Raw genomic sequence first — 23,218 nt, forward strand, 5'->3', positions numbered from 1 at the left:
CAGCAACATTCAATCCACTTTCTTTGAGCCCAGGGTGTCATGGATACACCCCCTGAGGGTGCATCATCACACCACTCTAAATGCTCACCATACTGCTATACTGAACAGTGTCATCACATGAGTACCGTTTAGTACTGGAGCAAGAACTACCCACAACCAGGGGGAAGAAAGACGACCATTTACAAAAAAACTGTGACCAGGCTATGGACATCAAAAATGTTTAGATATTCTTAGCACACATTCAATAATAATTAAAACAAGCTCTCATTGACCTCTGGAGCTGTAGGCACTGTGGAGAAATTCACCCTCAAAAAGAGTTCATCTTTAACTTTTTCAAAGAAGGGTATGGATACTTTTTACATATGGTACATGTGTGAGTTGTGGTAGATAACGTGAGATTGTAGTCCATCATTGGAGTGATCTTGGAGCGGTGACTACTTTGCAACACACACAGGTATCATGGGGAACAAAAGTAGCCACTTTCCAGAAGGAAGGACAGTGGCAGCACCAATTCAGAGATGATTTGAGGATATACAGTGAGATACAAATAAGATACATTGTTTCAATAGTTAACCTGCCTGGCGGTATGATTATCTCAGTATTTTTTCTTTTGAATTTCTCGCCGGTTCCGCCCCCCTGCAATGCCGGCGCTCGCAGGGAAGGAACCCGGAAGACGCTCGAGTGTGGCTCGGGTTACCGCTTTTGGTACGGAAAATGTACCCCTGAGCCACACTTGGGAGTACCGCCAGGAAGGTTAAGTTACTTGAATGCATTTTTAAGGTTTAATTTCTGAGTTTAGTGTCACTTTAAGCCTATGGAGGGGGAGCATTGTGCATACCAGCCTGGCTGCATCAGGATTTGAACTCCCACCTCCAACAAAGGAATGCTAAGGAGGATGAGATGAGCATAAAGGTGCCCATACACTTTACAACCCTCGCAAGACTTTTGGGCAGGCAGATCGTACCGGCGATCATCGCAAGCCCGCCCCCCTGAGGGGCGGGCTTCCGATGACTGCAATGCTGAACGGGCAGTGTGCGCGTGCGCACACCGGCCCGTTCGGCAGTGATCTCTCGATCATGTTAAAAACCAGCCGAAAATCGTACGATTCTCGGCTGGTTTTCCAACATGCTCGATATACAAAAGACGTGCGACCGTACATTAGAAACGGTCGCACGCCTTCCATACACTGCACGATTCTCGTACGATCGCGGGATTTCCTGCGATTCTCGTACGAGAATCGTGCAGTGTATGGGCACCTTAAGACAGATGAGGATCTGTTGGCAGGTGTGTGTGTGTGTGTGTGTTTCCTTACAAGAGAACCTGTCACTTCTCCCTGAATAAGCAGTTGTTTAAATTAGCTACAAAGACAGTATATTCTAAGTAAGAGTCATACAGCAAGCTACATTTTTGTTTCACATTTGATTTATGCCTTCTACTTACTATTCAAGGGAACTGCATCTTGACGTGTAATGTGTTACTGACTCATTCTACAAAAATTAATTTACTACAATGCGTTGACGTTAATTAAACATTTTCAAACTGCATCCTCCTCTGTACTGAAACGCTGCAAGCCAGGCTTGTTAAAGTTAATGCAAATGCTCGTTACCTATTGCCCTTGCACTTGTAAATTCTATTTTCATGCTTCTATTATTCCAATTATTCCCATGTGCTAAGAGATTGGAGTCTCCTTGGAAACAGTTACCCCGCTGATTACCAAAGGTGTCTTTTTGTGAAATGTTCACATGTACAAATGCATAGTCTTATTCTACAATATTTTACTGCTTGCTTAACTCGGTTGTTTATTTGGGGAATTGCAGTGTAATTCAAAGCTGAGAAAAGTTCAGCATTCTTTATATAAATATAATGTGATCCATTCTTTAAATAGATGGGCCTATTAGCAATCTTGTAGCAGCCCAGCTGGAGAAATCATAATGTGTCATGCAGCCTTCTATTTTCAATATATGTTTAATGGTCTTTCATTATAAAGTTAATGTCAGCAGCATTTCTAATTTCAACTATCAACCACGTTCCATTGGGACTACCTGCAATTCCTTCATTTTTATAATAATGTGCAAAATGATATAACATTTTCCGAACATGGAGCCAGGTGATTGGTTAGAAAATGACAGGAGGTGAATGTATTATTCACCTCCTGTCATTTTCTAACCAATCACCTGGACCACATTTAGATTGCCCTTGGTACATCTGAATAATGTTTTGGTGTTTTTCTTTTACCAGCTCCGCTCCTTGTGTCATGTGATTATTACAGTAAACAAAATGCTACTAGAATGTGGTAATGAAGGAAGCATGCTGAATGCTTTAAAATTAACAATAGATGTAGGAATTGAAGTGCCACACCAATTAAAATAGTTCAGATACAACTTTATACCATTAGGGTCAGAGGGCATTCAAGTAGAGTAGTCAATGCATTTCGGGGGTCAAAAACACTCCCCCTTCATCAAGGCTAAGGCAAAACACAAGGGAACATTGGCATCAAAACACGAAAGTACCAAAATGACTTGCTTTACATTCATATCCTCTGTAAACCAATACAGTAGAAAGAATAGATGGTTTTATGTTTCTTGAGCTGCAGTGAGTCTTCCAAGTCCTCTCAGTATACGTTGCGCACACTTCCCTCAATAGTTCATTTGCTAAATTTAGCCACAAACATGCAGAGTTGGACAGAAGAGGGAAACAAAATAAGAAAGCAATTGTCACTGTTTTGATAAGGCTTGCTGCCCCACTTTAATTCTGCTACCCTAGACACTGGCCCACGAGTGCTATTATGGTAGATACAGTCCTAATCATCTTTACAATAATGGTAGCTGGAGTATGACTTCTTCAAGTATCTGGAGCTCAGGAGTGAGGCCAACAATGTAGCTCTCTTAAAATGAAGCTGATCTATCCCAAGTCCAATAAACTGGCCAAATAACCAACAGCAGACAATACAAGGTTCATTGTACCTGGGATTGGTTGGGAGCACTGGGTGTTACACCCTTTCTATACCCCAATTTGCAATGTGTGTGTCTTAGTGGCCTACAGATGTGGTGTACTGCAAATACCTAGGATATTGATAAGGTACGATGGAATAAGGAGCTGATTAGGGTTTCAGTTTATGTTGTGAGGTCATAAGGCTTTTTTAGCAAAAGACAACTCATACCCTTTGAATGGGCTATGCATTGGGACAGGCATGGCACAGAGGTTATTAAAGTGTATGGAATTTTTTATTTTTTATTTTGGATAGAGTAGGGAAGAGTAAGACCCTCTGTGAGGTTTGTATTGTTGTCTGTGTCTCTGCTGTGAAGATTCACCCCTGTAGTAGTCCTGGTAACCATTGCCACTAAAACATTTTGTCTTTACAAAGACTTTAAGGGTTGGTCTCCTGGGTAGTGATTAGATGTATGTAGCTCAGATGTGTGTAAGACCATGTTCCTTCTCCCTGGGTGTATAGTGCCCTTCATTTCTCTCCACAGGTCCGTGCAGGGGGTATATATAGCAGAGGAGGAGGCTTTTCAAGGTCGTTGCGGTGGAGATCTAAGCTGAAGAGAAAAGCAGAGATAATCCGCGTGGTATGCTGCTAGAAAAATTTAGTTTTACGGTGTTGGTGTTCCCCTTGGGGGGTATGCCTCAAGTGGGTCTCGCCAGGGTAGCTGGGGAACTCAGTTGAGAAAACACCCATCTGTGGGCAAAAGTCTGACACTGGATCAGTCATGAATTGGAACCATGCTGAACATGAACAATCTAATTTAACATTACCTAAAGTAGAGTTCAAAACAGATTAACTGAGACTGAGTCTATTTTCCTGCATCAGAATGCAGGGTGGCCAATACTGGGGAAAGTGAGTACAGAGACTGGCTCAGTCAGGCAACTTGTGGTGGTTAGAAGAAGGTAGGCTAACCTGGCAGTAGTGACAAGTCCCTTGTCTGCATTCCTGTACAACTACAACGTAACAAGTAAGTGTGAGTTTCCTGACATAGCCTTTTGGATGAAGAGTGTGGAGTAAGAGTGACAGAACGGTTCTCCAACCCTCTGTCAACAGTAGAGCCAGAACAGGAACTAAATAAATAACCTGCCCTGGGGGGCACTACACATGTAGATAGTTGAGTGGTAAAGCTCAGACCTAGAGGATGATCCCCTTGATGATGGACTAAATATGAAGCTAAGTGGTGGGATGTCAGGCTGCATTGCTTTGGCCAAGCGAAGTTGTGGTGACCAGAATATTCCTGGGTGTGCCAGACCTCCCCTAATGCCAAAGATTAGTACTGGACTGTCACCAGAATGTACTAGCAATATTGCATAGAGAAGGAGAATCTCTCCTATCATTTTTAGAGTAGAGAAAGAATGTTTTATTGCTAATTAGGTGTATGCCCTGTAGTTGGAATGTAATAGTAAAACAGGCACAAGAGTGGAGTAGAAGCATCTGTCAATGAGTATAATTTTTTTGCCTGCAAGCTGTGTGTGTGACATACCCACCTGCGAGTTGTGCACTTCTTGTTGTTCTGTTACAAAAGCAACCGGCTGTGAAGAGATCTAATGTGTATTCTTCCTCCGAATTCAAGGAGCACCAACAGTTGTATCCTATATCTGAATGGGCTCAGTCTAATGTTCAACTACCTGCGGGAACTGTCTATTACAGTAATAAAAATCTGTCTGCATGTTTATGTGGTCGCTGTTTGACATTTCTTTGTCTCTTACATGATCTGGACATTTGGTGTAGGTCAATTATAATTGAATTAGGTCCATAATGAGCTAATTTGTCAAAGAGCATAATTATGATATCATGCTACACACGTGTGAATAGGGCCCAAGGTTTACCCAATGTTATGGTTTGGCCAAGTGGGATTCACAACTTTACTTCTATTGAGTTAGATCACTCAGTAGGAACCTACCCCACATCTTATGTCACTACTGAGGGTCAAAAAGATATTTTTGACATCACTGAACCCTAGACATCTGTAATCAGAGAAGTATAGGGACAAATGATTCTCTATGTGGCATCATTTAATAGAAGCAGGCAACCAGCTGTAGGTTATACCACTGTTTTCTGTAATATACACTATATTGCCAAAAGTATTTGGACGTCTGCCTTTTCATGCACATGAACTTCAATGGCATCCTAGTCTTAGTCCGCAGGGTTCAATATTGAGTTGGCCCAGCCTTTGCAGCTATAACAGCTTCAACTCTTCTGGGAAGGCTGTCCACAAGGTTTAGGAGTGTGCCTATGGGAATGTTTGACCATTCTTCCGGAAGCGCATTTGTGAGGTCAGGTACTGATGTTGGACGAGAAGGCCTGGCTCGCAGTCTCCGCTCTAATTCATCGCAAAGGTGTTCTATCAGGTTGAGGTCAGGACAGTCAAGTTCCTCCACCCCAAACTCACTCATCCATGTCTTTATGGACCTTGCTTTGTGCACTGGTGCACAGTAATGTTGGAACAGGAAGGGGCCATCCCCAAACTGTTCCCACAAAATTGGGAGCATGAAATTGTCCAAAATGTCTTGGTATGCTGATGCCTTAAGAGTTCCCTTCACTGGAACTAAGGGGCCAAGCCCAACCCCAGAAAAACAACCCCACAACAAAATACCCCCTCCACCAAACTTTACACTTGGCACAATGCAGTCAGGCAAGTACCGTTCTCCTGGCAACCACCACACCAATCACAGAGAAGCGTGATTGGCAACTCCAGAGAACAAGTCTCCACTTCTCTAGAGTCCAGTGGTAGTGTGCTTTACACCACTGCATCCGACGATAGGTTGCAAAGGTGGTAACATATCACGGTACCACGCTTGAATTCACCGAGCTCCGGAGAGCGACCCTTCCTTTCACAAATGTTTGTAGAAGCGTCTGCATGCCTAGGTGCTTGATTTTTTACACCTGTGGCCATGGAGGTGATTAGAACATCTGAATCCAATGATTTGGATGGCTGTTCTAATACTTTTGGCAATACAGTGTATATTAATTTTGCCATAAAGTACAAGACTGCATTTCTAAGTCTGTGATTATTTCTCTGTGTGCAGCCTAAACCATGTCTCCTGACATGTCTGCCTACATGCGTTAACAGTTACCCAAAATCTGACAATGAACTACAGAAGGTTACGTAGGTGCTATTTTAAGTCAGTCATACCTACTCTTCGTTTTCTCAGCCAACAATTCAAGCTCAGTCTGATTGGACATTACAGCTGGTCTGCAAGGAAAGGCATTGGTTCCAGGTCATTACACGCACTGTATAAACATTAAAAATCCATTTAAGAAATTTATAGTCAACATTGGGGTTTGTAATCTACTGGATACCCCATCTGTTCATAGAGTAAACCAGAAATCTCCACTTGGGTGCCTGGGAGCAAGAGTCACAGCTGAACTTAGCTTTTTTACTTCATGGCTTATGTCCAGAGAACCTGTAGTGTTCTTTATGGAACTAGAGGGAAGAAGGGTAGAAAAAAGCTAGCGCCTATCTTAGCAATCATATGTTATTATCAGCCTGCATAGCAAATCAACATTACAAAGTAACACTGGTCATAGAAATCTTGATCTCAAATATAAAATGTTAGTTTCAAAACTGCTCATCAGACAATCAGTGCTTGGCTTTATAACGGTCTCCAGGCAACCATGTCCTGATGAAGTGAACTTGCTGGATTCCAGTTTGTCGGAGAATGAGCGCCGTGGAGCTCACAATAGGAGAATGTGTGGACGTGCGAGAGACGCTGCGGGGCATGCTAATTTAACTGCACGGCACAGAACATACTACTATTCCCTGAGTTCAGGATAAAGCTTACACAGCATGTTAATAACTGCAATAATGCAAAAGTGTTTTTCAAACCATCTGCATTGTGGATAAGACATATCCAAGACATTTAAATTTTGAGCACAAACCAAAAACAATGAAGGTTCGGTGAAGTCCATATTTTTAACAAAATCCCAATTTATAACTTATAAACACAGGTCTTTTACTGTCAGGCAAGGTAAATCAATAGAAAAAAAATCATGTACCAAAGGACTAAAGGACTCTCTCACTCAATACTGCACATTCATTCTGGCATGAATAAGGCTGGAAGACTGCCACACATCCTTTTATTTTAAAGGGTCAGTCCACTTAGAAGTGATATTTAGTTATTGATGGAGTCTGGAGGGCAGAGTAAGCCCCCGACATCACAGTATCAAGAACTCCTTTCCATAATTCCCACTCTGTTACAGTTCATCTGGGAGTTTTGGGTGTTCCTGCCCACCTTTGTTTGTTTACCTTCTCCTGTTACATTCTCCATAATATAAAATAAGCAAATCCAATACAGAATGTGGGTACCCCTTGTAATAGCCACAGCAGGTGTGCAGAGCCAAGAATGTAAGTGAAAACATTTAGGGGTGAATCACACGGTTATGTTGCGGTAACATGCATTATGGATGTAGAGGTGATGCAGTGCCATTAATTTTGAACTGCACCTGAACAAACACATCCTCCCCAACACACCTGCATTGTATCACACCACAACACAAAGCATATGTTGCACCACAAAAAATGGTCCAACTTTGGTCATGGTGAGACGCATTGGCAGACCATTCAAAGTCATGTCAATAGGCCCTTAAACTACACAGTCCACTAAACACATAAGGCATTGTCAGTTGCTTCAGCATTTACTTTAAACTGATATGTCAGTTTTGGAGGGACTGACACATTTAAAGGGCTGTTGAACTTGACAAAATATTTTATCTTTCCATCCAGATCTGAGATTTACAAAGCTCTGGCACACAGCAGAGCTTTGTACCTGTTTGGCAGGGCATGAAACCTAATTTTTCTCTTTTGCAAGTAACAGTTAAAGGTTTTGTCTCTCCCTCAACCTGCCACTGCAACTGGAGAGTGAATGAAGAAGTAGCACACAGATCAGATCCGATCTAGCGCCGATCAGATCTAGTTTAGGGGCAGGATAAATGTTCCAGTTTTGGAATATATGTAAATATATGTAAATGTTTGTCAACATTTGGTAGGGTTTTTATTAAGATGTGCCAATGTAAAAAGAACAAGTCCTGTAATTGTACTACTGTTCTGTAGTAAAGTAAGAACCAGCGGCAGAAAAACACAGGGGATGCCAGCATCCAACTCTCCTGTAAGTGTTGAAAGCAGAACTTTGAGAACGCTCTATTCTTCTACCGAGAGGCTTTTCAGCACCATGACAGGTGTAACAATGACTCCCCTCATGAGCATCTGAGTTTAACCACCCCTCCTAGAGTTTCTATTAGTGCACTGACATCCACTCTGCTAAGTTTTGCTTGCAGGTTTTATTGGCTCAGCTTCCAGGGGAGGGAAGGGTAGGGCTTACAAGATGCAACAAAAATCCCAACGCTCAAATAGAGAAATAATGTCAGTCCCACACCAAGGGTGTGCCATTTAACCTGAGACCAGCAATTCTTCAATGTCTGCTTTTAAGCCGAGACCAGCAATTGACTGAGCAAGCATATCTCGATGTGCTCACCTTTTATAGCCAACTTCCTATCTATCAGGAACTATCATAGGCCCATTTCCTATCCCCTGGGACTGGATTCTGAAGCTGATCAGTCCTCCCCAGACAGGTTGCATGAGAGGCAAAAAGGCTCCCAAACTGGACCTCCTCATCAAGCAAAGCCTGAGAGGTAAAGACTGGGTTCTTGTACTTATATCCTCTTCAGGCAAAGCCTGTAAAGGGACAGGCTTTCGATATTGGCTTCCAAAATATCTATCTCACATCACTGAATTAATAATTTATAACATTCTTCTTTCTCTTTCTACTGCAGTATACCCCACAGCAATAGGCAGAAGCAATCAATATTCCGAGCTTAGGGAAAACCCAACAAATGCAGAAAACAATTACAATCAGAACTTGGGCTGGCTGCAGCCTAGCTGCAAACTAAATTTAGACTACAGGCACTCCAACGTTGGCAGGGCCACTACACAGGTAAGTAATAATTGCTTGCTTTGCAGGGAGGACTGCTTTTTAGGTTTTAAAAATAGCGTCTTTTAAGCCTATAATTTTGCAAGTCTCCAGTACGTAAGCTATGGATGGATTCTGGGGTGTGCCAGACCTCACCATCACTGGAAGAGAAGTGGAGCTGCCACTGATAAGTTGCTGAGCAGTATGAAAGAGATTGTCATTCAAGTTATGTGAAGAGCTGCCATAGATTGCCATTGATATTAAAGTAGAAGGCTCCCCTGTCACTGGTGTTGTACAACGTAAGAACCCCGCACAATATTGTGGGTTTTAGAGCACTAGAGCAATTTATTTAATATTAAACTCGGGATGTAAGTTACCCGTGAGTAGAAATTCTTGGTTAGCAATAAGTAAGTTGTGAACAGAACAAATTGTTGCATTGGCATGACTCATCCCAGCTTGTGCAATGTATTGTTTAGTTACACTCTTGCCTAGCTGGAGAATTACAGTAGAACTGGTTTGTTTTTTTTGGGGGGGGGGGGTAGTAGGGAATGGTTAGAACCCCCTTTAGCTTCTCGTGCCAGACCAAACACTGGAAGTGAGGAGCAATCTTACCTCTGACAGTGGTCACCAGAACAAGTGATCCCAGAGTGATTCTCTGTAGAATGAGAGAGGTAGGAGCAGCACAGGGAGCTAGTCATCTGTGCTGTATTGCTCATGTGCTAACAAACATGCTAATAGGAGAGCAGAGTAACTGAGAAATATAAGTTCATCAATGTGCTGCTTCTATTTTCACTGTCAAGTCACAGGCTGGAAACAGACAAGTGATACTTTGCTGCAGTAGAGAAAGATCAGGTAACCTGCCCAGCCAGACAGGGCTGTGCTGTATGCCAGGGTTGTGTAAATATCAAACTGGATGGGTAGAAATACAAATTCTTTGGCAGGTAGAACAGGTTCCCCAATATGTGTTTCATTGTGTATTTAACGGTTTGCCAGGGGTTCAGCTTTAAGCAAGCACCCATGTGTCAGTTGCTATTACCTGCTTCATACAGGGGCATTTTATACTCCCACTGAGACGGGGGCATTTTTCACTCTCACTTACCATTGACGTAATGAAATTTTATACTCCTACTGACATCAGGACATGTTTTACTCTCACTGACCAATGATGCTAGGGCATTTTATACTCTCACTGACCACTGACACAAGGGTATTTTATACTCTCACTGACCACTGACACTAGGGCATTTTAAACTCTCACCGACCACTGGCACGAGGGGATTTTATACTCTCACCGACCACTGACACAAGGGCATTTTATACTCTACCGACCACTGACACGAGGGCATTTTATACTCTACCGACCACTGACACAAGGGCATTTTATACTCTCACCGACCACTGACACGAGGGCATTTTATATTCTCACTGACACGAGGGCATTTTATACTCTCACTGACCACTGACAAGAGGGGATTTTATACTCTCACCGACACGGCATTTTATACTCTACCTGACTACTGACACAAGGGCATTTTATACTCTCACTGACCACTGACAAGAGGGGATTTTATACTCTCACCGACCACCGACACGACATTTTATACTCTACCTGACCACTGACACAAGGGCATTTTATACCCCAGATAGCAAGTAATTGAGCTGCAAGTTTGAAAATGACTTGCTAAACTATTGCAGACTTGCCAAGCTTCACAATTTTGTTGCACAATTACAGCAAGTCTGCTTTGCAAGTTTCCAGACCAGCGAGCTTGCAGAGCTCTTGCTAAGATCTGCAGAACTTGCCAGGAATGTGTGCAGCAAGTTAACAAGAATTACAATTTCACCCAGCCACAAGTTTGTGGCAAGTTATCCTCGCTATCTGGGTTCTCTACCTGACCACTGACACGTCGGCATTTTATACTCTCACTGGCCACTGACACGGGGGCATTTTTTACTCCCACTTACCACTGATGTAGGGACATTTTTTACTCCCACTAACCATCAAGGTAAGTTCTTTTTATACACCAACTGAGGTAAGGAAATTTTTTAACTCTCACTGATTACCAATGTAGAAGCATTTTTTTTCCTCCATTGACTACTTGAGGTGTGAACTCTAAATTAAGAGAAGGTACACTGGACACTGTATATCTGCCCCTTCGCAAAAAAAAAAAAAACCCATAAAACTCTCATGATTGTTTTCAAATTTTATTAAAATTTTAACTCATGAAAAAAGTCTGTCCAACAGTTAGGTAATTAAAATCATAAAGTTAGAAAGACACAAATAAGCAGTGTATTATGTTTCCTATAAAGTGGGTCTTGTCAGAGGCCTGCAGTATTCCAGTCAAGAGGGCTCCAATTTGGTTGTTGCCCAGAGCCCCAGTTTATCCAAAACTAGCCCTGGCTGAGACACTGTGACTTTGCCCTTCATTTACCTTTTAGTAGATGAACTCCAATAGTTTGCATACTTACATTGGTTCAGCTCAGCTTGGCCCAATATAAGTATGCATATGTCATACCTGATTGACCAATGGGGATTACAGTATGTAAGTGCCATAGTAGCCAAAGCTTTGAAAGCACAGCGGCCATTCAGAGAACACCTAATATTTCTATCAGTGAATACAAGGCATTCTATAATTTGATGAAGGGCACATTGTGATGTCCCCTGCCTTGTTCATTCATAGAACTGATTACTAAAGGGAAAGTTCTTCCTCTCTATCTTGTGTAGTTGCCCGTGAACCGCTGATGACATATGTATTTTTCTTACGTTTATGTTTGCAAAAACAGACCCATGGAAACTGTTCTGCCAATACACCATATTCCACATTGCTGGAGTTTCCCTGTATTCCCTACAGGTTGTTTATCTCCAGAGTGCTGATCTGTACTGGCAGATGTGGTATATCTGCAACTCTATGAGCTTATAAGTGGATTTGCTCTTTAATGACACTACTCAATAAGAAACTACACACAGATTCTGCTTAAAAATAAATTCAGCAATTTTCCACAGCATGGAGCTGACCTTCCCGCTTTCACAAGTTAATAGGATTTTTTTCCCATTTTCATAAAAAATAAAAATCAAATTTTCTTGGATCTCGGATTAAGTGTGAATTAATTCCTTTACTAACAAGGTGCAAGCTGTTACTAAAATTGCTAGAAAAGAAGTCACTTTACAGTTTAGAAAAGCAGCAACAAGAAACTCATCCAACATCTGCAGACTGTAATGAGAGAAATACCTTATGAAGTTGTATCGGTACAGCACGGTGCCATGCTGTTGTACTGTGTTGTACCATGTTGCGCTGAAGAAAAGTACTGCATGCAGTACTTTTTTCACTGCACACTACCATAACATCGTGGTGTAAGCTGAGCCAAACAAATATTGCCTTGTCTGTGCATTGGCACTGCATTGTAAAAGCACAACATCAACGCATCTGGTGTAAACTGGCCCTTAAGAAAACCTGTACTGACTAGATATAAGAGCTACCATTGCTGACCTCCTACTGAGAATATTAGTTGCCTTGCTGTCTCTGGCTTCAATACTGTCTAAATCACTGACCCGGAATTAGCATACCAGTAAAATAAAAATGTAATAGAGACAGAACTCCTCATCTGTACACGTAAAGCCCATCTTTAGGTAAACAAAAAAAAGTACCCTAGCAGTGGAGCTACCTCCGCACTCCAAGGATTAATTGTTCCCTTTGGCTAGGGCCTGGACTAAAGTATATTTACTTACCCGCTCTCCGCTCCCCCGGCAGTTGGTGCACCGCTCTCCTCCTGCTCTTGTCGTTGGAATTCCCTCAGCCATCCTCATGTCTAATGCAGGTCTATAGAACCTGCATTAGATGTGATGATGTCAACGGACCTTAGAACGCCGGAGCCCAGAGAAGAGGCTGCAGGGACCGGTCTAGTAGCCCCGAGGGAGCCAACAGGAGCGGGAATCAGGTAAGCAAATCTGCTTTACTACATTACCCAAGACAAAAACGAGCACTTAACCCTTGCAATGCAGTGGTAGCCCACTGCAAGGGTATTATTTTGGTTTGCCCTGAAATGGGCTTTAAGGTATTGAAGTGCCTCAAAAGTATTAAAGCCTTTGGATCAGCATAAAAACTAGGCAGCTAACAACTTCAAATAGAGAGGAAACCAAATGCTGTTTCTTTATATCCTCTTAGTATAATTTAGTTCCCCTAAATGGAATGTATTTTATGTGTCATTATATTCAGTAATACAAATACTGTTTATGTTTTTAAAGCCAACTTCTGCCAAAACTTTTTTTTTTTTTCTTTCATTTTTCCTTACAGAGTAGGATGGAAAGAGAACCTCTGTTAGGATTTCATTTGCATCCTCTGTTCCCACTGAGAATGTTCTACTTAATCAGCCCACTAGACTTGTGAAAGCAGTTGATGCATTGGTTCTCCAGCTGTACTGTTCCACAGGATTGATAACTACTGCACTGGAATATTGATTTGACTTTATGCTGCTACCTATTTGAACTCGTATGCTGCGCCAGATATTGACGGTATACGTCTGCATTTTACTGAGGAAAGTCTATTTCAAACATTTAGGAGATGATTATTGCCATTATATATTAAGCAATTCTTGGCTGGGCTTAGTTAAAGGAGAACTATGGGGTCAGGGCTTTTCCCCATAGTTCTCCTTAGGGTAACGGGAGGACACAAACTAGCGTCCTCCCGTTAACCTAAGCTCAGTATACCGCGAGCTAGAGTTCGCGGTATACTGAGACGCCGCAGCCGGAGCGGATCCCGACATCGATGTCGAGATCCGCCCAGCTGCGTGAGTGACAGCTGGCTCTGCCTATCTAGAGGCAGAGCCAGCTGTACCCGCCCCCTTCCCCGTTCGATCCGCCAGTCAGCGCTGGCAGATCGGAGCGGGGAGGGGGGAATCCATCCCCTCCCCTGTCACGGTAGAGAGCCGTGACAGGATCGAGAGGTGAGCGAACGCCGGTATATGTTCGCTCACCTCCCGATCTACTGAGCCAACCTGTGACAGTCTCATTGTCACAGGTCGGCTAGAACTATGAGGTGAGTGAAAAGTGGTAAGTATTTACTTTACAGGTACAGCTGTTATTTAAAGTTCAATTTTGTGACAGACGCTTTTTGCATATATTTATCATTGTATTCTATGTTTATCATTGTATTGCGCTCAAACAGTAGTTTTTTCTTACTTTTTAATTTAATTTTAGTTGGGTGATTATGAAACATTGCATAAAAACACATCATATTTGCTAAATGCAGCCAGCTGGTGGTGTTAGATCAATTTACTGCTATGCTAGTGTAGCCCCTACCACTTTTAGTGGAGTGGCTACTAGAAATTCAGTGTTGCCAGTCTGGCTGAATTATAGTTGCCATTTATCTGGCTAATTCCAGGTGTTCTTACATTGATTGTACCTGCCTGAGTGGGGGTGTGGCTTTTCTGCACTATGGAACAGCCAATAGGGAACATTAGAAGTGTGTATGGCTCACCAGCCAATCACTGGTGGTTTAAAAGCCAGTGGTGCATGCTGGGGAAGTACATATATACTCAGTGGAATTGGCATGTGCAATTATGTGATCCAGTGCGTTCTGGCCATTTACCATGCCGGAATCCTCTAGATATGGTGTGATCCGGCCCTTATTGCAGGAGGTGACTGCCAGAGGCTGCAGCCATGCTACAAGTAACTGCTAATGATTGAGGACATACTACAGGAGACTCTAATTGCTGTTAATTAACTACCTCCCGGCCAGCCGTTGTGTATACACGGCCGGCCGGGAGCTTCTTGGATGTAACTGGGCGTGTATACACGTCCTGTTAGTCCCGCCCACTCATGAGCGGGCAAGACGAATAATTTAAAAACAGGCAGCGATGCCTGTCATCATACAAGCGATCCACTGGCTATAGAGCCGGTGGGTGGCTTGTATGGGGTCCCGATATGTGCGCCCCCCTCCCGCTGATCCCGGGCTCCGCTGTACCCGGTGCGAGCATCCAGCATAGTGGCTCTCTGAGAGGGGATTAGAGGGAGGTCGGTTCACGATCTCCTTCCAGTCCCCTCTCTGCTGTCAGAATGTGGAAGTGGTGTATATTACATCACTTCCGCATTCTCGTGTCACTCTCCAGCTTCAGATGCTGGAGAGAAGCTGATGGAGCAGATCTCTGCTTCATCAGCTTCTTCAGGGGGGTCCTAGGTGACATTAGGGGTCTTGGAGACCCCTGATGTCTCCATAAAGAGGACCTGTCACCTCTTTTGCTATCACATATAGGGGTTTCTTAGCCCCCTCTGTGATAGCAATAAAGTTAAGTGGGGGAAAAAAATAGGAAAAAAATTTTGTTTCCCCCCAAAAAATGTTTAAGTTACACATAAAAAAGAATTTAAAAAAACAATTTTTTTAGTTAGGACAAAGTCCCCACCTTTACATACACACATGTAAACATGCCTGCGAAAACGACGATTGCGCCCATTACGCCGCACATGTTACAAACGTCGCAGTGAGAGCAATAATTTTAGGGTCATCAATCACTGATAACACTAAACTGATGAGCTGTAAAAGCTTTTAAAGCGTCGCCTATGGCCAATTTTGGGAATGCTATTTTTTTGCGATTTCACGAGTGCGCACAATTTTTAAGCTTGACATGTTTGGTGTCCATTTACCGGACATGACCCCGTCTTTTATATTTTACCAAAAAAAGTGGGTAATATTAGTTGTTTTATAACATAATGTAAAAAAAAACTTTTTTTTTTTCAAAATGTTCAGTACAGACATTCCTCGGTTACCGACTTACCTGCTTTGCGACCACTCGTACTTACGACGGACCGCCGAGCGACCTCCGACCTCGCGTGTCAGCGTCAGTGCGACGTGTCGCCGGCGGAAGTGACGTCCTCCGATCTTCACTGCGGGTCCCGGTAAGTATTTTCATTGCCCAATGTACAGTACACTGTTCGGTACTGTACATCTGCAACGCTATACAGTACTGTACTAATGCAGTACAGTACTGTATAGAGTTCCTCACTTAACGACCAATTCGTTTAACGACCTGGTCGTAGGAACGGAACTCGGTCGTTAAGTGAGGAATACCTGTAATTTCTCCTGAATATAGTAAAAAAATAAAAACCCCAGTGGTGTTTAAATACCACCATAAGAAAGCTCTATCTGTCCCCAAAAAATGGTATAAAATTCATTGCAGTACAGCGTTGCATGACGGAATAAACGTCAGTCAAAGTACCGCAGCGCTGAATACTGAAAAATGGCCTGGCCAGGAAGGGGTCTAAACACCTGGTCTTTAAGCGGTTAAATAAAGTTGCCCATACACAGCTTAGATTCTGAGCCATGGTTGTCAATGTCAGCATCACCTGGCTTGACAAAATCAATTGAAAAAATGTGTAAAATTATCGGCCGAACTGTGACTGTATCCTATCAGATGTCATCACTGTTCAGGTATTCAGGCAGCTGCTGGTGTTGCGACTGCCTACATACAGGTGAAACTCGAATAATTAGAATATCGTGCAAAAGTAATTGAAGTTAGTGCTGCAAAAGGGGCCCAAACCAAGTACTGAGTACATATGCATGCTTGTACTTTTCAGAGGCCCTATATTGTTCTATGTACAATCCTTGTTTTATTGATTGCATGTAATGTTCTACTTTTTTGAGGTTGTGGATTTGGGGTTTTCATGAGCTGTAAGCCATAATCATCACAATTATGACAAATCACGGCTTGAATTATCTTGCTTTGCATGTAATGAGTCTATCTCATATATTAGTTTCACCTTTTAAGTTGCATTAGTGAAATAAATGAACTTTGCACGATATTCTAATTATTCGAGTTTCACCTGTACAACAGTGAGATTTCTCCATCAAACGCTTTTTATCGTTGATGGAGAAATGTATTGATTTTCCAAATCTAAAAGTGTATTGCTAGTGTGAGAACTCGCTTCAAATGGTAGCGCATTAAGGACACTTCCACTCGCTTACAACTCCTTTTTAAGGGCTTCTTTGCCCACTTTTATTGACTCAAAAGTCACAGGGGTTTCCCAACAGATTGTACACACAGTACTGGCAGCGAAAACAACGAAAAGATTAAGCTTCTTGGCGTTTACCTTCAGCGTCTGGTTATTTTGACCCACTGGTCCTCTATCTTAGTCTGTTCATTTCTCATACTAGTCACAACCGTTTCTTTCGCACAGGCTGGTCCGCACTACACAGGTCTATTGCCACACAGGCTGGTTCCAGGGTGGAACCCTCCAGATGCCTGCACAGAGACATTAACATTCATCCTTTTCATAAGGGCTGTGCACCAGCGGCGTCACAAGGGGCGTGCGACCTGCACCCGGGTGACATCATTGGAGGGGTGACACCAAAATGACTGACAGTCATGGGCCGAGAGTGGGACAGTGTCAGGAGAGAGGAGGGGACCCAGCGGCATACCTCATCCCACCGGGTGAACGTCCCCTCCCCACCCACTTTCACCTTGATTCACTGTCAATCGCTGGACGTCATGATTGACCCTGGAATACATCGTTGGATCAATTTTTTGGATTTTTTTTTTCAATAAAGAATTTATCTAAATTGTTTGTGGTGTTTTTATTTCAATTACATTTTTACAAAAGTCTGGTCTTTTATTTACATTTTTACTTTAACCCTTTAGTGAATGAGTAGGTATACAAGTATTTTTTATTCTTTATTTAAGGGGGCACCCCGATGCCAAAAAAAACCCTACCTGCAGACCCCATGTTTGTTTGTTTTTCATTTTTTGGAGTGGGATTCCTCCTTACAAATTCCTACCAGACCTAAAGGGCCTGGTATGACTATGGGGGGAAACCCTATGCATTTTTTTTTTTTACTTGGGGTCCCTCCTAACATTCCTACCAGACCTAAAGGGTCTGGTATGGTTCGGTAGGGGGAACCCACAATGTTTTTTTTTTCTTTTAACGTGTCATTTTTTAAAATTCTGCTTGCTACCTCAGAGGTAGTGAGCAGAATAGCCGAGCTGAATGCCTCTCGGCAGCATTCGGCTATTCACTCAGTGCCAGAAGTTCGGTTCATCTGATCCAGATGTTGGATCGGCTGAGTCGAACGGTTCCTTCACTTCGGCTCAGCTGAATATGCAGAGCATGTTCGGCTGAACCGAAGTCAGCCGAAGCTAGCTAATGTATTGCTGATTTTAGCTGATGTATGGCTGAAATCAGCTGAACAGGGCTGAATTGAATAGCCGAAGGGTGTTCGGCTCAGTTATTCATTCGCCTGCCTTCGATAGCTTAGTGGGTAACCCCCTTAGTCCTGGTTCACACTGAGCGTTTTGTAGCGTGTTTTCTGCCCTAAAAAATGCTCAAAGAATCTGCCTCCCCAAAAATCCTATTTATTTATATGGCCCTGTTCACATCTGAGGGTTTTGTTACAATAAGCAAAATGCCTGTCACAGGAAAAAGTACGGAAGCTTTTTTTTGGCATATTATAGCTCGCTTCGGCCCCATAGACTGAATAGGAAACGCTTGAAAATGCCCGTTTGCTGTGCGTTTGCGTGTTTTTAATGCACGTTTTCTCATTAACATCAATGAGCAACAATCTCCTCACAAAAATGCGCCTATTGCTGCAGGCGCATAAAACACGCATAAAAACCGAGCAAAAACGTGCATCACAAACGTGTGTTAAAACGTGCAAAAACGATGTCGCCTAGGTGTGAACCAGGCCTTAGTCCCCATTCACACTGAGCGTTTTGTAGCACGTTTTCCGCTCACAAATTGCTCAAATATGAAGCTAAATGTAGCTCTTCCAATGCATTTCAATGGAGATGTTCACATCTTGAAGCTCGATGTCGCCTGTAGCTCACACATGAGCTACTTTTTGGCGGATTATGCGCTTCTTGGCCCCAAAAGACTTCAATGGTGTAGCTCAATGTCACTCACTAGCGGCGTTTTTGCACGACATTGTAGCGCGATGTCGTTCTATACAAGTGTCACTTTTGCCCAGAAATTACACTCTCCACAGAAGCAGAAACAGGAAAAGGAATTATGTCACATCAAGGACCTCTTTTGATTGGATACTGCCCAATGTAGCAGCTACAAAGTCTCTGTGGTAAAATGCCAATAGAAGCGCTATGTAGCGTGTCAAAATGTGCACTGTAGCGCAAAGAAGCTCGATGTAGCTCAATGTCGCTCAAAGTCACTCTGCTCAAATACAGTATGAGCAGAAAAAGGGCTTATTTTGTTGTAGCTCAGTGTGAATGGAGGTCTAAGTGGCTCCATCTAATCCTTGACTTGCAGATCAATATTCTGCTGATGCCTCTAGCAATAAATACTGGACAAATGCCAAAACAATTCTCTACTTAACAATGTTACACGGACTAGAGGTGTTTCCTAATTGCCGTACAACCTTTGCTTAATGATGCCAAACCAAAGCCCATAACATCTTTAACATTTTTAAATTATGTTTAAGAGCAAGATAATTAATCAAGTCTTTAAAAAAACCTGTTCTGGCAACCAGCCAATGGTTAAACTAAACAGATGCTCTGTGGTGGGGAACAGGCAAGGAATGTGGATTATGTCATAAAGTTACCTTCATGGGTTCTCTCTTGGGATCCATATAACACTTTAGAAGATGGGGATCTGTTTCAGGTTTTATGTGTGACTCAGTAACTATTTATTTAGGCTGCAGACACATTACAGGGAGATTTGCTGAATACAAATCTTTGGATTAATAATGTATCACTAGAAGAAAACCTGAAATTCGATTCTAAGAAGGAGACTTTCCAAGATCTCCTGTGATACTGGATCCTAAGCCATCTTAGGAATTATGCTCATTATGATGTCTGATATAACTGGTAAATTTTTACCATATTATTTATTAGACCTGATATTGTATTACAGCGAAGATGTCACAGGTAGCCACGGGGAACCCCTTCACAAACTATGCTTTTCCCCATAGTTCTCCTAAGGGTAACGGGAGGACACAAACTAGCGTCCTCATGTCACCCAAAGCTCAGTATACCGCAAGCTACAGCTCACGTTATACTGAGACCGCCGCAGTCGGGATGGATCCCGACAATGCTGTCTGGATCCACCCAGCTGCGTGAGTGACAGCTGGCTCTGCCTATTTAGAGGCAGAGCCAGCTGTACCCTCCCCCTCCCCCGTCCGTTCCGCCAGTCAGCACTGGAGGATCAGACAGGGGAGGGGGAAATCACCGCAGGGAGCCGTGACGGCTCTCTGTAGGGATAGATCGAGAAGTGAGCGAGCGATGGTATGTGTTCGCTCACTTCCCGATCTACTGAGCCGACCTGAGTGACAATCACTCGCCTCATAATTCTCCTTTAACTACAGGACAAAAAAGTGAGGTCTCCGACCTGGGTGTTCTGCCAGGCAGGAATACCAGGAACACAAGACCGACTGAACAGAATTACAAATCATTTAATAGATAAATCAGTTCTTATATACATATTTATCCTGTGTATTCAGCTGTTTGCCTGACATTGTGCTAAACTAAAATCTATCTAATACATTTGAAAGAACAGATTGTAAGGTATCTAGGACGGTGCACTTTGTAATGTAACAGACCTCGTTGTATCTCAAGCCGAGATCAGGACGGTTACCTCAAGCACCATCAGCTGAAGGGGCACCAGAGTGGCGTGAGAAATGGCAATCTTCTCTGGTGGGGAACTATTTAGGTACATGTGCTTTAAAAAGGAGTAACTAATTCCCCAGCAGCAAATGTTTATACAATTTCACATTGGAGTATATCTAAAGCCAACAGTTTTTCGGTTGGGGATAAACAACGTAAAGGTTAAAACCACTTTTTTGCATCTATGTTGCATTGGGTAATTTTCTTTACTTCCTGTCTCAGAGCCACAACAAAATAATAATGGAAAATCCCCTCTTAAAACAGCTGCACCCATTACTGGTGTCCTTATTGGGAGATTTCCCTGTGTCATGATACCGTGCACAGGTGTCCCCACACCGTGTGCAGGTATCTATACAACAGAGCCAATTACGTGACCACACCAAACAATGCTTATGAACTATAATTTATCAGCTACTCCAAAACACCACAACCATAAGCACCCCCACCAACACCTGCAAGTAACATATAAAAGCCTAACTAACACAAATAACTAAATACACACCGGAGACAACAAGGCAAACCCTGGGGAGCAGGACAACAAGAGGGGAGCCACTGATCAGGAGAGCTCAAGGGAAAGGGTCAGGAGTCAAGGCAGGAACAGGATACAGGAAATGGCAACAATACTGAGGCACAGGCTAAACAGCAAGGAGAGGCCAAATACCCTCCCGGATCAGCACCAGGTGATGACTAATTGGTGAGACACCTGCAGGTGAGCACTGAAACTGCAGGATCAGGTTCCAGCTCCACAGTGCCACCTGGAGGTGCTCTGGTCCCTGACACCCTGCTATTCCTGTGAATAGAGCCAGGTGGCGGGAACTATGCAACTCCTGCATGCTTGCAACGCCATGGTTGCCCAGTGTGTGTTAAGAAGCGCTGTGGGACTCGAAGAAACGGTGGGGACGATAGCCACAGCAGATCGGACAGAAACTGGAATCTGGACCTATCATCACTCGAATGGGCCACAATAGAAGGTACGTTTTGCACTATATACATGCACATTACAGCAAAAGTCTCCCAACCAATTGGTTATTTAGGTGCTCTTTAACAGACAGCATACTTTTTTACAAGTACGTTTTACTTTTAACAATTACTTTTTACAAATAATTTAGTAAACCTTACATGAAAAAATGAACATTGCTATTCCTTCCACAACAAAATACTTGTTACATTTCAGCATAGATAAGACAAAGGAATCAAGGTTTAGGACATGATATATGCATATGGCAGGAGTGTAGAGGAGGATGGCCAGTGTAGGTACGGGAATGGGTAGACACTGAATCCACATTATACAAGTGTATGTAAAACTATCAGAGGATAGTTGTGACAGACTTCGGTACGGAGGATGAGTACATCCGACGCTGTAGTCTTCCTTACTGAGGAGATACTGCACCTCGATGATCTTTAGCTCCCAGTCCACTCAGTCACTAGCCAAAACCAAGTGTAGGGTGAAACAAACTCTGTGTATAAAAAGGTTGCTCAGTTGCTCAATAAAGCAGTGATCAGATAAGATTATAAACACATCACATACACTCTGCCCTCCCCAGACATTCTGACTGCACAACCCAGCAGGGGTCTAGCTGCTAAAGAGCTCCAAACAGCCATAGCAGGGATCCGGCCAGACGCAGGAGAATGCCATTGTCCTGAGCTCCTTCGGAGTACAAAGGGAGCTAACGGGGGTAGTGATGACAGTCTTTTGATAAACAGGTTACTCAGTATAACGTACTTAAAAATAACCCAACAACAACACACACATAACCCATAAACTGATGAGCATGTCTTCACAATAGTGAAGGACTAAGGCTGAGTTCACACCTGGGCGTCCAAAAATATGCGCGTTTGCCGCGATTTGCGGTAAAAGAAACGCGCAACAAACACGCGTTTCCGAGGGCTATCCAGCTGTATCATAATGGATACGCGCGGAAAATACGCCCTAAAGAAGCTCCTGTACTTCTTTGGGCGTAGGGCGTTTTTCAGCGCGTTCCTACGCGCTGAAATACGCCCAGGTGGGAACCATGCCCATAGGCAATTATTGGTTTTCACATGTTGAGCGTTTTACGCTCAGGAAGGCGCTGTAAAACGCCCAGGTGTGAACCAGGCCTAAAGAGCTCTCTCGAGGGGGTATGATGGACACTATACCAAAATAGAAAATATTAATGGTGGTGATGGTGATTATGACTGGTAGTAGCTCTCGGGAGGAAGTGACAGTAGGTAACTAGCCTACAGCATGAAAAGGCTCAGTCCGAGAAACTGTGGATATGGTGTACAAACAATGGGAGTTCAAAAAGATATCAGGTGAACTGGAGACTATTACTTTTATTTAAATGCAGACATAGTGAAAAAATAAATATAAAAAGGGATAAACCATCATCCTTTGTTACTGCCTCAGGAAACCTAAACATATGCATCCAATAGGGTATCCAATGCCTTTTTTTCATGCCCACTAAATATTCCCCAGCAGTAAAGGTGTACAAACAATGGGAGTTCAAAAAGATATCAGGTGAACTGGAGACTATTACTTTTATTTAAATGCAGACATAGTGAAAAAATAAATATAAAAAGGGATAAACCATCATCCTTTGTTACTGCCTCAGGAAACCTAAACATATGCATCCAATAGGGTATCCAATGCCTTTTTTTCATGCCCACTAAATATTCCCCAGCAGTAAAAGTCTTCCCATGGGGAGAAGCAGTGGCGTAACCAGAGTTCTGGGCGCCCGGGGCAGAACATTTT

The 23,218-nt window shown here is 43.0% G+C and overlaps 1 protein-coding gene across 1 annotated transcript in view; it reads left to right on the forward strand.

The window, feature by feature from the left end:
- Positions 1–23,218, forward strand: part of FAM120A (family with sequence similarity 120A) — a 116,761-nt gene that overhangs the window by 15,719 nt on the left and 77,824 nt on the right. Inside the window, exons 2-3 of the mRNA XM_018567016.1 lie at positions 8,470–8,617; positions 8,759–8,919. Coding sequence (XP_018422518.1) covers positions 8,470–8,617; positions 8,759–8,919 — 309 coding nt within the window. The remainder of the gene's footprint in view (positions 1–8,469; positions 8,618–8,758; positions 8,920–23,218) is intronic.

Source organism: Nanorana parkeri, unplaced genomic scaffold (assembly GCF_000935625.1).
Source record: "Nanorana parkeri isolate BGI_ZX_2015 unplaced genomic scaffold, ASM93562v1 scaffold997, whole genome shotgun sequence".
NCBI classification, from domain to species: Eukaryota; Metazoa; Chordata; class Amphibia; order Anura; family Dicroglossidae; genus Nanorana; species Nanorana parkeri.